Source organism: Dermochelys coriacea, chromosome 2, assembly GCF_009764565.3.
Source record: "Dermochelys coriacea isolate rDerCor1 chromosome 2, rDerCor1.pri.v4, whole genome shotgun sequence".
NCBI classification, from domain to species: Eukaryota; Metazoa; Chordata; order Testudines; family Dermochelyidae; genus Dermochelys; species Dermochelys coriacea.
Genome location: NC_050069.1, coordinates 183547014 through 183562183, shown reverse-complemented (window position 1 = coordinate 183562183; position 15170 = coordinate 183547014). Strand labels below are relative to the sequence as shown.

Sequence of the window (15170 nt, the reverse complement as noted above, 5' to 3'; positions counted from 1 at the left end):
GATCTTTTCCTCCATCAGCTCTATCAGACGGCATTTCATGCAGAGAAAACTCTTACTGGGTCCCCCCTCCAGGATCATGTACATACCACAGCTTCCACATCCAGTCATCCTCAATGTGTCTTTCACTACAGGAGTCACTCCCACAGCTGCCTCTGTATCTGTCATCGCCTTCCCATCTAAATCCTGTTAATCTGGGAAACACAAGCCACACCAAAAAGACCACACACCTCCCAGCAAAAGCAAACCCCAAACAAGCACCACAATCCAAACTCCTCCAACAGAACTCCCACTCAAACTCCCCTGTTTAGAGCTCTGTTTGCTAGCTCCTGTGCTGCTGCAGCTGTCTGTGCTGCTGCCTGACTGGCTGGCTACCTTTATAGGGCCCCTAGTCAGAAGCCCCACCCCCTAAGCAGGTCTCAGCTGCTCTCTCAGCACAAAGCCCCACCCCCTAATCAGGCTCAGCTGCTCCCCCAGCACAAAGCCCCTACACACACACACACACACACACACAAATACTAAAAATACAAAACCAAGTACAACTACCTTCTCCTCCAACAGAACTCCCACTCAAACTCCCCTGTTTAGAGGTCTGTTTGCTAGCTCCTGTGCCGCTGCAGCTGTCTGTGCCGCTGCCTGACTGGTGTTGAATTATTTGATTTAACTCTAGTAATTTTTCCCCCCCAAAACAATTTGCTCCAGTATCCAGAATGTACATGGTATAGTCCACACAAGCCTCAAAAGTTTTTAGAGGGCTAATATTAGCAGTACATTACTATATAAAAAGTTAGAGAATCACAACAATAGAAGCAACGAGGAGTCCAGTGGCACCTTAAAGACTAACAGATTTATTTGTACATAAGCTTTTGTGGGTTCAAAACCCCACTTCTTCAGATGCATGGCGTGAAAATTACAGAAATTATATTTATTTCTGTAATTTTCACTCCATTCATCCGAAGAAGTGGGGTTTTGAATCCACAAAAGTTTATGCCCAAATAAATCTGTTAGTCTGTAAGGTATCACCAGACTCCTCATTGTTTTTGTGGATATAGACTAAGACAGCTACCCCCTGATACTTGGCAACAATAGAAGATTACCCTTATACATTTCTAAATTACATATTGTTCTATGAAGAGACAAGGTGGGTGACGTAATATCTTTTACTGGACTATCTTGTTTTAGTAAAAGACAGGGTTCCAAGCTACATGGCATACATCAAGAAAACTTCTCTTTCACCAACAGAAGTTGGTCCAATAAGAGATATGACCTCACCCACCTTGTCTCTCCAATATCCTGGGACCAGCACAGCTACAACACCACTGCAAGCAACATATTGTTAAATGGGGCATTTGGTGACATCACTCACTCTTAGATAAAGCAGTGTAGTTCAGTGAATATAACAAAGGGCTGGGACTTGTGAGAGGTGGAATCTATTCCCTGGCCTGCTGGGTAACCTTGGGCAAGTCACTTTGCTTCTTTGTGCCTCAGTTCCCATTCCCCCCCACACACACCTGTAAAAATAGGGATAATTACTTTCCTCAGTTGTAAAGTGCTTTAAGTCCTATAGATGAAAAATATATAGGAGCTAATTATTGTTATAAATTGCAGGGGCTCTCAACCAAGAGCCTATGGTGGGTATTTACAATCTGTAGTCCTAAGTATAGGACAGAAGCCAAATCATTAGCCCCTTTTTCACACTAATAGTGCAATATCAAATATATATTTTGGGATAAACTGACAGTTTTTATCTTCCCCTCTCCCATCTAGACACATTAAAAGTGTTATTAAAAAACAAAATTAAAATATTTAAATCAGGTCCACACTCACAGATTATAAAAAGGGGGGAAATCTCATATCTTTTCAGCCCAAAATAACTCCCAGCCCAGTCTCCACCTCAGGTTGACCCCATCTACAGAAAAGAGCTCTGGGGACTGGACTGTCTTCCAGAGGTGTGGGGGAGTACCAGGGTATGTTCTACTCACTGCTGGGGGGTATCTCCTTCTGGCCATTAGCTCTGCCTAGTTCACCACCCTCTTTCTTCTCTTGTACCATTGCACTCTCATCCCACTCACAGTCCAGCGGCTTCATAACTCAGCCTTTTGGCCAGATCACATTGTGATCTCCCCATCCAGGGGAAGTCTTTCAAAATCCTTCCATGCCAGCAGCATCAGGCAGTCCTCGTGCCCACTGCCCTGGCTATGTCAGTCCCGCAGAGCCTCAGACAATCTTCCCAGTCACTGCCCCTGCCAATACCACTCTGCAGTAGATGATGGTAGGGGAACCTAGGCCCATCCTCTACTCTGGGTTCCAGTCCTTCCTCTTACAGCAAGCAGGTAAGGTCCCTAAGGTCTGAGACTTCACCAACCCTACTGCTCTCTTCTCTGCACTATTTCCTACTAACCCCAGCCTTCAGTCCCCCTCTCTCTTAGGCCTCCTAGATAAACCCTTTCTCAGGGGATTCCAGTCCCCCACTTCCATCTTCTTTATCTCAGGCTTCCTCCAGTTGCCAGCCTCCTGGCTTTATAGAAGCCGTGCCTGTTCCCTCACAGGTGAGCTTTCTTTCAATTAGAAGCTTCCCCTCAGCCTAAATCTCCCCCCTTTGCAGCCCAATTGGCTGATTGGGCCCACCTGGCCTAATTCAACTCTCTCAGCACCAGTGTGGGGGAGCATATCCCATCACAGGGACAGAGAGGGGGGCCAGGAGAGCTTGAAAAGAGGATGGTGCTGGCTGGGGAATGGCCTGGGTAGGTGGCAGATGATGCACTGGGATGATGGGATGATGGATTGGGACTTGACAGAACCAGATTCAATTCTTGGCTTTCCCATATACTTCCTGTGTGACCTTAGGAAAATCATTTAGTTTCCCTGTGCCTAATTTCCCATCCATATGAATGAGATGACAATATATCTCTACATTGCAAGAGGAGGATACATTGTGAGGCTACATCCATTTTGTCTGTGAAGTGCTCAGACTCTACAGTGACACAATGTAAATAATAAAAAGGAAGTGCAAATTAAACTGAACCCCAGGGGAACAGGAAAGTGTATCTGGCCCAGTAAGTCTAAACTGGTGTCATTTGAATGCCAAGGGTGTAGACAGGTAGGGGAAAAGATCTAAGAGAAAGTGTGGTAAGTCAAGGGCTGTTTGAGAGAAGGAAATGGTACAGACACAGAAAACTCATTTGGAATAATAATATATTGCTTGTCTATACAACCAAGTCAGGTAAAACATTTCAGGGCGCTTTACTAGCAATATATAGTGAAAATATCTGCTCCTCATCAAGCCGAGAATTCCCAGATAAAAATCAGATTTTCAACATTTAAGTAACAGAAGACTTCAAAATATATACCACATTTCATTGCATTTGGTGGTTGGAGAGCACAGTAACTGAAGACTCTATAGGATAAGAATTCTGATAGTGTTTGAGGAAAATAGAACATAGAAACCAAATACATAGAGAGAAGACAAAGCCAATAGGATGGAGTTAATTGACAGGCAATGATATCAGTTGTACAGCTGATGTGCTACTTAAGAGGAAGACAATAAAGTAATTGCAAGTAGGAGCAATATGCTGAGGTCACCTATTTTGTGGAGCTCACTGACAGCAACCATCTGTGAAATGCTACAAGACCTAGGATATTGTACAAGGAACTGCAAGGTAATTTCTAATGAAGAATTGCAGTGCCTATAACGTTCCCCAGCAATTTTCCCCACAATACTCAGCCCTTATTATACTATCTATGTGGCACCACAATGTTATGCACATCAAATGTAGACATTCTGATGTCAGGCAGACTTACACATTGATAGCCAAATGGGACAAGAGGCAAGATGGGTAACTCTGCTATCACACCTGTGTGCTTGTGGGACCAAAGAGACCTGTCACCTTTTGATGTTTACAATGGAACTTCACTACTTCATGTATTATTGAAATGGGGATAATCAGTGGGGATAATGTCACAGCTCCAACCAATTAGTTTTCACTACCTAACATCATTTGTAGCAATGCCTTTCAGAGACAGCATTTCCAGGAATGACAACTTTTAGAGCACTAAAGATGGATATGGTCCTGTTTAGTGCTCCTTATGGAGAGACTGAAGTTGAGTATATGTGTGATGAGACTGCAGCCCTCTCCTCTTCCTACAACTTTGCTTCTGTATTAGGTATTAGTTCTACCCAGCTTCTCTAAAACTAGGGGTTCCTTCCTCCATACAATGCTTTGGAGGAGTATGGCCTCCTAGATTTGGATTTCATTCTCCATATTGATCAATGGGCCAAAAGCCAGAAACATCTATTAGTAGCTGAACAAAGCTAAATAAGCCTCATGCATTTTAATGTGATGTTATGCCTTCTTTTTTCCCCTCATTTGTGAAATTAGGGGGGAGGTGTTCATCTCCCATTACTTGCACTTATGTGATTCTCAATCCTTATTGTAGTATAAATGTCAGGTGTCTTTATTCACAACACGATCAGTTCAAAGTTAGGCTAGGCAGGACCACACACATGATATTGGGTTCAATGCAGAAATTATTGAGTGAAGTTATATATGCCCTGTGTTATGCAGAAGATCAGACTAGATGGTCATAATGGTCTCTTAAAATCTCAGAATCTATACCATTCTTAATTTGATAGTAACTCTACGTATGCAGATTTACTTTTGAAAATTTAAAGTAACAGCCCAATATTTTAGCCCTGAATGTGAGGCTATTGAGAATGGTTCTACTGGAAGCTTCCATGGAATTATATGGCTAAATCATATACTTGTTTGCATCTTGGATTATTCCCCACTTGGTGCAGAATTAAAATGATCCATGATTATTACACAATGTCCTTCATCAGCTTGCAAAGAGCAATGTGAACTTCCTTTCTTCTCCTATTTCCTATTCCAGTTCTGAGAAATATGTTGAATTTTTTTCATCCTGCCTCTCTGGTCAAGCAGCTTGTATCTCACCAGATGTTCCTCAGATGTCTTGTGAAAGGGTGGGAAGTGGGTTCCTGAATAGTAACTGGGTCTCTTGATATGGTGCAGTTGAGGTTTGATGGCTAGAGGTTATAAAACAAAAACACTGTCACTGTCAAGGTTCCTTCCCCACTCTGAACTCTAGGGTACAGATGTGGGGACCTGCACGAAAAACCCCTTAAGCTTATTTTTACCAGCTTAGGTTAAAACTTCCCCAAGGTATAAACTATTTTACCTTTTATCCCTGGACTTTATTGATGCCACCACAAAGCGTCTAACAAATATAATCGGGAAAGAGCCATTTGGAAACGTCTTTCCCCACAAAATCCCTCCAAGCCCTACACCCCCTTTCCTGGGGAAGGCTTCATAAAAATCCTCACCAATTTGCATAGGTGAACACAGACCCAAACCCTTGGATCTTAAGAACAATGAAAAAGCAATCAGATTCTTAAAAGAAGAATTTTAATTGAAGAAAAAGTAAAAGAATCACCTCTGTAAAATCAGGATGGTAAATACCTTACAGGGTAATCAGATTCAAAACATAGAGAATCCCTCTAGGCAAAACCTTAAGTTACAAAAAGACACAAAAACAGGAATATACATTCCATTCAGCACAACTTATTTTATCAGCCATTTAAACAAAATAGAATCTAACGCCTATCTAACTAGATTGCTTATTAACCCTTTACAGGAGTTCTGACCTGCATTCCTGCTCTGGTCCCAGCAAAAGACACACACAGACAGAGAGACCCTTTGTTTTCCCCCCTCCAGCTTTGAAAATATCTTGTCTCCTCATTGGTCATTTTGGTCAGGTGCCAGCGAGGTTATCTTAGCTTCTTAACCCTTTACAGGTGAAAGGGTTTTTCCTGTGGCCAGGAGGGATTTAAAGGTGCTTGCCCTTCCCTTTATATTTATGACAGTCTCTCATTCACAAAGCTACTGTCAGATTGGTGGAGAACAACCCATGGATTTTGTTGTTTCCCAGTCCACCCCAACCAACACGTCTGTCTGTATAGAAGAAAGAGAAAACGTATTGTCAGATTAGTGAAAGGGGGCCTAAACATAAAGATCAAGTCTGTATTTACCTACCTATCTAGGTATCTGAGCACCAGGTCTCCTTTCTAAATATACAGTAATTTCTGTCACACTGAACCAAAGATGAGTTTGAGGCACTATGCTTGGATTCAGATCCAAACTTCCCCAGAATTCAAGGATGGTTGGATCTGGGATTTTTGGTCTGACTCATTAATGAGATAGTGGTCAGCTGTGAAATTCATGCTTGGATCCATACCTGGCTCTGAATCTTCTAAACTTTTAAATTGTGGGTGTTTGAATCCAGGGTTGCTTTGCGTCCATTTTTACACACCTAACGCCAAGAATGAAGCATGAGATAACCAGCAATGGGTGTGATTTGGGTTTGGTTATCAAATGTAAATGAAGTGATCAGTGAAATAGTAGCATCAGATTAATATTCTACGGGAAATTATTACATAAAGCATCAAAGAAGCTAAAGAGATGCCCAACTGTGAACTACTTAACATTAATTTATGATGCACACTTCGCTTTCTCATGTTAATAAATCCCAGGAGTAACAAAATGTACTATAAAATGTTCTAGTAAACAAAGTACTTCTTTTGTCCCATCTCCAATAATAAATATTCTGATTCTTTCCTGTTTTCAAGGAGACTGTCAAGCAGGGAAGTAGAATTAAAGTCTGCAGTGTGTCCCCTCGGTGATTTACTGCTCTTCAAGAGGCATTCACTCTTCATATGCATTCCATTTTCATTACTCAGCATTGACTCGGCCAAACTGTTGTTGGATTTCCCACTGCTCAGCATGGAGAAAAATGTATTGCTAACTGGAATTTCTACCAGAGTTACTGCCGAAGGAGATGAGTTGGCTGATAAGTATATGGGGTATATCCAGAATACTGACAGGCTGTTTTTCATCCTAATTCAATAGCTGAGTAAAGGGAACACGATTCGTTCAATTTCCTTAATCATTATTGACTCCCACTATGCGGGGAGGAGGGCTATGTGAGAAGACTGGGAGTTACGACCTCTGGCTTCCATTCCCAACTTTGTCACTGACTTGCTGTGTGACCTTGAGCAAGCCACTTACCCTTTCTGGGCTTTAGTTCCCCCATCTGTAAAACAGGGATCATTATAACTACTTAACTCAGAGTTTTTGAGAGGCTTAAATAATTATTGTTTGTAAAGGTGATTAGGTGAATGATGCTATATGAGTAGCATTATTGTTGTCTAGACTTCATGCTTGTAAGATGTGATCTTATAGTTTTTTTGGGGAAATAGGAAGCACCTCTAAGACAATATTACATGGCACATTGTTCCTGGTTTGGGATGCACATTCATCAGTAAAGGGCCTTTATGAAAGCCAGTGCTGCTGTTTTGAAGCCCCATGCTGTGGAATGGAGAAAATGTGCTACATGGAACCTTCATATGACAAAAAAAAAGCCATGATGTTAAATAAAAAGCTAAGAATAGTGCAGAGAATCAGGGTGAAATCAAAATTTATTACATTCTGATTTTACTTAGTCATTTTTCTGAGCAGAGCAGTATTCCATCTGTCCAGAAAGCAGAGGTGCCGCTGACAAAACTTCCATGTTGCGGAGAGGATATGGCCAGAATACACTGTGTGGGCCATAGTCAACTGAGCATAGAGTAGAGCAGCCCTATGTCTGCTCTAAAGTATGCTGAGAGTCACACTAGCCTCTTGATGGCCCAAGGAACAAGGAGCTGAAAATGGATTGCCTCACCCTCAGCTGCATGGCATGGATGATGGGCACAGCTGAGAATTGAAATACGAATGTACATCTGCAGGGGGTGCACCATCGCAATACATGCAAACAAATGCAAAGGAAGTGAGGAAGACTAAACAAAAATTACTGCAGTTAACCAAGAGCCAGTGGAAATAGAGAGTGTTATGATTTCTCATGTTCTCAGCTGATGCCCGTGGCTATGACTGTAATAATTGAAAATGTCAAATCTATGCACTATTGAGATGAAAGCAATGCTGGGGCCATATTTATAAAAATAAATCCTGAGACCTAGTGAATAAAACTTGACTCTGATTATAAATTCCCCCCATTACTGATACAGATAAAAAACAAGAACGTCATTCCCTGAGCCTGTAAGAATACTGTGTGTTTTTGAACCTTGCATTGCTGCTCTAGGGTCATGTAATGATTCATAACAAATATTCAACAAAACTGAAAAAGTACAGAAGGGGAAAAAAAAGCTATTCATGAAAAATTATTTGATTAAAAGCTATGACTTCAAGATCCTTTTATTCACTTCCATACATTCGTGAGAGTGAAATTTTGTTCACAAGAGAGAGAGAGTTGTGAATACTCTTGTGAATATGGAAGAGTTCACACAGCCATCTGGAAAAGGAAAATGTGCTTTGGGCAAATAAAGAAAAAAGTATTATTTATCTGAATTAATGTGGCATTCAGAAGTCCAAGTCGAGATCAAGGTTCCACTGTGCTCAACACTGTACATAAACATAACAAGAGACAGTCTCTTCTTTGAATAGCGTATTATCTAAGCAGATAGACTAAGAGTTTGAAAAAAATGAGGTATTAGTATCTCCATGAAGGATGGCACAAAGAGATTAAGGTCACACAAGAAGTCATGAGTAGAGCTGGGCATCAAACATAGATCTTCAGTATCTCAGTTGACTGCTTTAACCATAAGGCCAACCTTCCTCTCTCGCATTAGCTGACAGCTCACATGTACAAACACAAATAGCAATGACTCAAAGCAATAGCTGCAGGAAACAGTTTGTGAACCATCTCTAAACAGAGATGTTTTGGCACAAACCATTTCTTGAATAATTTTGAAAAAAAAACACTTTGTGAGGGCCCGCTTGCAGATAATTCCAAACAAAAAGGAACTAAATTTATCAAACAAATTGTTTGCTGTGACCAGTTTGCCCAGATCTAATATGCAAGTTCTGTTTTCATCATCACAGTCAGGGACTGCGATAAGTCACCGCCTTTTACCTGGTTTTCAGTGGAATAGGGCTAAGAGCTCTGATGCTTATCTATGTTCTCAAACCAGCGGTCATGAGTAGTGTATTGTGCAACTTTTCATCTACTTGCTTCTAAGTTTTTGGTACAAACCTGAAACTTCGGCCAGGTTCACCTAAGAGTGACTGAGTTTTGAGCAAACCCGGGGTACAGACTTTAGGTATACCTGGACAGTGTCTCAGGCAAATTTATAGTAAACCAGCTTTAGGTTGGAAACCAGGTGAAAAAATAAAGGGGGAAATGTTGTTCATCTGAGCTACCTCCTGCCAAACCCACTCAACTTCAGATAGTTTGAGGGTATGTCTACACTACGAAATTAGGTCGAATTTATAGAAGTTGGTTTTGTAGAAAGCGTTTTTATGCAGTCGAGTGTGTGTCCCCACACGAATGCTCTAAGAGCATGTGGTCGGCGGACTGTGTCCACAGTACCGAGGCAACCATCGACTTCCGGAGCTTTGCACTGTGGGTAGCTATCCCACAGTTCCCGCAGTCTCCACCACCCATTTGAATTCTGGGTAGAAATCACAGTGCTGATTGGGCTAAAACATTGTCGCGGGTGGTTCTGGGTACATATCGTCAGGCCCCCGTTCCCTCCCTCCCTCCGTAAAAGCAAGGGCAGACAAGCATTTTGCGCCTTTTTTCTTGAGTTACCTGTGCACATGCCATGCCACGTCAAGCATGGAGCCCGCTCAGCTAACCGTCACTGTATGTCTCCTGGGTGCTGGCGGACGTGGTACTGCATTGCTACACAGCAGCAGTTTATTGTCTTTTGGCAGCAGACAGTGCAGTATGACTGGTAGCCATCGTCAACGTAGTCCTGGGTGCTCTTTTAACCTGGCTCCTGGGCAAACATGGGAGTGACTCAACCAGGTCATTTCCCTTGTTTCGTCTCATGGCGAATGAGTCCTACCGGCAGTGCACTGTCTTTTAATCTGCAGCCAGGAGAAGATGATGGCCAGTAGTCATACTGCACCGTCTTCTGCCGAGCACCCAAGAGGTGACGATGGCTAGCGGTCGTACTGCACAGTCTGCTGCCAGCAAGATGTATAAAGATAGATGAAGTGGCTCAAAATAAGAAATAGACCAGATTTGTTTTGTATTCATTTTCTCCTCCCTCACTCCCTCTGTGAAATCAATGGCCTGCTAAACCCAGTTTTGAGTTCTATCCTTGAGGTTTTGAGTTCTAGCCTTGAGGCGGCCATTCAATTTCTCGCAAAGCCACCCCCTTTGTTGATTTTAATTCCCTGTAAGCCATGTCGTCAGTCGCCCCTCTCTCCGTCAGGGCAACAGCAGACAATCGTTCCGCGCCTTTTTTCTGTGCAGACGCCATACCACGGCAAGCATGGAGCCTGCTCAGATCACTTTGGCAATTAGGAGCACATTAAACACCACATGCATTATCCAGCAGTATATGCAGTACCAGAACCTGGCAAAGCGAAACCGGGCGAGTAGGCGATGTCAGCACGGTGACGAGAGTGAGCAGGACATGGACACAGACTTCTCTCAAAGCACGTGCCCTGGCAATGTGGGCATCATGGTGCTAATGGGTGGAACGCCGATTCTGGGCTCGGGAAACAAGCACAGATTGGTGGGACCGCTTAGTGTTGCAGGTCTGGGACGATTCCCAGTGGCTGCGAAACTTTCGCATGCGTAAGGGCACTTTCATGGAACTTTGTGACTTGCTTTCCCCTGCCCTGAGGCACAAGAATACCAAGATGAGAGCAGCTCTCACAGTTGAGAAGCGAGTGGCAATAGCCCTGTGGAAACTTGCCAGAGAACTACCGATCAGTTGGGAATCCATTTTGAGTGGGCAAATCTACTGTGAGGGCTGCTGTGATGCAAGTAGCCAACGCAATCAAAGATCTGCTGATATCAAGGGTAGTGACCCTGGGAAATGTGCAGGTCATAGTGGATGGCTTTGCTGCAATGGATTCCCTAAATGTGGTAGGGCCATAGACGGAACCCATATCCCTATCTTGGCACCGGAGCACCAAGCCGGCGAGTACATAAACCGCAAGGGATACTTTTCAATAGTGCTGCAAGCACTGGTGGATCACAAGGGGCGTTTCATCAACATCAACGTGGGATGGCTGGGAAAGGTACATGATGCTCGCATCTTCAGGAACTCTGGTCTGTTTCAAAAGCTGCAGGAAGGAACTTTCTTCCCAGACCAGAAAATAACCGTTGGGAATGTTGAAATGCCTATAGTTATCCTTGGGGACCCAGCCTACCCCTTAATGCCATGGCTCATGAAGCCATACATAGGCAGCCTGGAGAGTAGTCAGGAGCTGAGCTGTTCAACTACAGGCTGAGCAAGGGCAGAATGGTGGTAGAATGTGGTAGAAGCGCGCTGGTGCAGTTTACTGACTCGGTTAGACCTCAGCGAAACCAATATTCCCACTGTTATTACTGCTTGCTATGCGCTCCACAATATCTGTGAGAGTAAAGGGGAGAGATTTATGGCGGGGTCGGAGGTTGAGGCAAATCGCCTGGCTGCTGGTTACGCACAGCCAGACACCAGGGCGGTTAGAAGAGCACAGGAGGGTGCGGTGCACATCAGAGAAGCTTTGAAAACCAGTTTCATGACTGGCCAGGCTACGGTGTGAAAGTTCTCTTTGTTTCTCCTTGATGAAACCTGCCGTCCCTTGGTTAACTCTACTTCCCTGTAAGCTAACCACCCTCCCCACCTCCCTTCGATCACTGCTTGCAGAGGCAATAAAGTCATTGTTGCTTCACATTCATGCATTCTTTATTAATTCATCACACAAATAGGGGGATAATAATCAAGGTAGCCCAGGAGGGGTAGTGGAGGAGGGAAGGACAAGGCCACACAGCACTTAAAAGTTTAAAACTTATTGAATGCCAGCCTTCTGTTACTTGGGCAATCCTCTGGGGTGGAGTGGCTGGGTGGCCGGAGGCCCCCCCCACCGCGTTCTTGGGCATCTGGGTGAGGAGGCTATGGAACTTGGGGAGGAGGGCGGTTGGTTACACAGGGGCTGTAGCGGCGGTCTGTGCTCCTGCTGCCTTTCCTAGCAGCTCAACCATACGCTGGAGCATATTAGTTTTATCCTCCAGCAGCTTCATCATTGAATCCTGCCTCCTCTCATCACACTGCCACCACCTTTCAGCTTCAGCCCTCTCTTCAGCCCGCCACTTACTCTTTTCAGCCCGCCACCCCTCCTCCCAGTCGTTTTGTGCTTTCCTGCACTCTGACATTGTCTGCCTCCATGCATTCGTCTATGCTCTGTCAGTGTGGGAGGACAGCATGAGCTCAGAAAACATTTCATCGTGAGTGTGTTTTTTTCGCCTTCTAATCTTCGCTAGCCTCTGGGAAGGAGAAGATCCTGTGATCCTTGAAACACATGCAGCTGGTGGAGAAAAAAAAAGGGACAGTGGTATTTGAAAAGACACATTTTATAGAACAATGGGTACACTCTTTCACGGTAAACCTTGCGGTTACATACATAGCACATGTGCTTTCATTCCAAGGTTGCATTTTGCCTCCCCACACTGCGTGGCTAACAGTGGGGAACATTTCTGTTCATCCATAGGCAAACAGCCCAGCAGGAACGGGCACCTCTGAATGTCCCCTTAAGAAAAGCACCCTATTTCAACCAGGTGACCATGAATGATATCACTCTCCTGAGGATAATACAGAAAGATAAAGAACGGATGTTGTTTGAACACCAGCAAACATACACTGCAATGCTTTGTTCCACAATGATTCCCAAGTACGTGCTACTGGCCTGGAGTGGTAAAGTGTCCCACCAGGTGGATGGAATAAGGCTGCCCTCCCCAGAAACTTTTTGCAAAGGCTTTGGGAGTATATCCAAGAGAGCCATGAATTCCAGGGCAAATTAATCATTAAACATGCTGGCTTTTAAACCTTGTATAGTATTTTAAAAGGTACACTCACCAGAGGTCCCTTCTCCACCTGGTGGGTCTAGGAGGCAGCCTTGGTGTTTGGGGGGTACTGGCTCCAGGTCCAGGGTGAGAAACAGTTCCTGGCTGTCAGGAAAACTGGTTTCTCTGCTTGTTTGCTGTGAGCTATCTACAACCTCCTCCTCATCGTCTTCCTCATCCCCAAAACCTGCTTCCATGTTGCCTCCATCTCCATTGAAGGAGTCAAACAACATGGCTGGGGTAGTGGTGGCTGAACCCCCTAAAATGGCATGCAGCTCATCACAGAAGCGGCATGTTTGGGGCTCTGACCTGGAGCGGCCGTTCGCCTCTCTGGTTTTCTGGTAGGCTTCAGTTCCTTAAGTTTCACACGGCACTGCTTCGGGTCCCTGTTATGGCCTCTGTCCTTCATGCCGTGGGAGATTTTGACAAATGTTTTGGCATTTCGAAAACTGGAACGGAGTTCTGATAGCACGGATTCTTCTCCCCATACAGCGATCAGATCCCATACCTCCCGTTCGGTCCATGCTGGAGCTCCTTTGCGATTCTGGGACTTCATCATGGTCACCTCTGCTGATGAGCTCTGCATGGTCACCTGCAGCTTGCCACACTGGCCAAACAGGAAATTGAAATTCAAAAGTTCGCGGGCCTTTTCCTGTCTACCTGGTCAGTGCATCTGAGTTAAGAGTGCTGTCCAGAGCAGTCACAATGGAACACTCTGGGATAGCTCCCGGAGGCCAATACCATCTAATTGCGTCCACAGTACCCCAAATTCGACTCAGCAAAACCAATTTCAGCGCTAATTCCCTTGTCAGGGTGGAGTAAGGAAATCGATTTTAAGAGCCCTTTAAGTCAAAAAAAAGGGCTTCATCATGTGGACGGGTGCAGGGTTACATCGATTTAACACTGTTAAATTCGACCTCAACTCCTAGTGTAGACCAGGGCCTAGTAAAGAGGAATAGACTGAGCCACAAACTCTAGCAGAAGTTAGAGTGGGGAGATCACAGGATACTTATACAAACCACTCCTTATGAGTATCAATCATATCTAACCCTGTGCTAAACATGAGAGCTACAGGAGGGGTGATGTACAAACCTTGAGTCTGGTGTTTGCCATAGTTATTTCTTTCATCAGTGAATCAACAAAACTTAGGAGAGTCTATTACTGCCACAGTGCAGACTTTGGGCCCAGGCCTGAGAAGTGCAGAGCACCCATTACTCTCAGTGACGTGCCTCTTGCAGGATCACCTCCTTACCCAGCTAGAAGATTTCACTTTGGAAAAATTCCTATCAAAGCCAATGTATAAATCTGCATATTTTCCAGAATGCTACATGGTAAAACCTTTGCTGAAATTTTATGGAAGTGACAAGAGTGCCTATATTTTAAAATTGGATATTCAGAGTAATGCATAACATGGATGAAGCATGGAGGAGGTACAGGGGACAGGGAAATCTGACTTGCCATGAACCAAGAAGGTTTACTTCCTCTGTGATATGTCATCTTGCCACATTAGCATATTACCATGTGAACTGGAGATTCAAACTAGGATAAGGGCATGATTCACACACTTATTTTATGTAACCCCTTGTAGGCTGTCTATTGAGATGCATGATATAAATAAAGCAGTACAGAATGAACCAGCCAAAATTAATACAGAGTTAAAAAAAAAATCTGACACAAGAATAAAACCAATAGCCATCAAGCAAACCTCCCTGTTCTCAGAGAAATCAACTCTAAATAGAATGTAAAAGGTCAACAGATACAAATCATGTCAGGGGCAAAAAGTTGTCAAAACATGGACTACTGAAATAAACAAGAATTGTCCAATTTCCTAAAGATGGCCAGTGAAAGAATCCGCTGGTGAGCCTCTTGAAGCGATTTCCACAATTAAAAACTCTTGACTAGGAAAGACTTCTCCTCCTAGCCTGCTTCATATTGAATCAGGGAACTTAGGGCCAAATCCAAAGCCCCTTAAAGATAGTGGGAGTCTTCCCATTGAATTCAATGGCCATTGCATCAGACCCTTAGAGCAAACCAGCTCTGACACCAGTTAGTAAGTGACAAGCAAGGACACACAACAAGAGGCATTTATTCAAGTACATAGGGCCTAATTTATAAAGGGATCTATACAATAACGCCTGATCCTGTGATGTACTGAGCACTTTCATGTCCCACTGAATTGAGGGCTCTTTCCACCATGCATGAGGGGGCCCTTAAACTGTATTGCATGGTGTACTGGTAGCCAGTGTAGATGGCAGAAG

The 15170-nt window shown here is 43.9% G+C and overlaps 1 protein-coding gene across 5 annotated transcripts in view; it reads right to left on the bottom strand.

The window, feature by feature from the left end:
• Positions 1-4843: 4843 nt before the first annotated feature.
• Positions 4844-15170, bottom strand: part of PDE1C (phosphodiesterase 1C) — a 541496-nt gene continuing 531169 nt past the window's right edge. For 4 of the 5 annotated variants that reach the window (XM_043508793.1, XM_043508795.1, XM_043508792.1 and 1 more), the window contains one exon: positions 4846-5041. In XM_043508793.1, coding sequence (XP_043364728.1) covers positions 4872-5041 — 170 coding nt within the window. In that variant the 3' untranslated portion in view covers positions 4846-4871. Of the gene's footprint in view, positions 5042-15170 lie in introns of all 5 variants that reach the window. The other variant, XM_038392418.2, reaches the window with a different exon arrangement.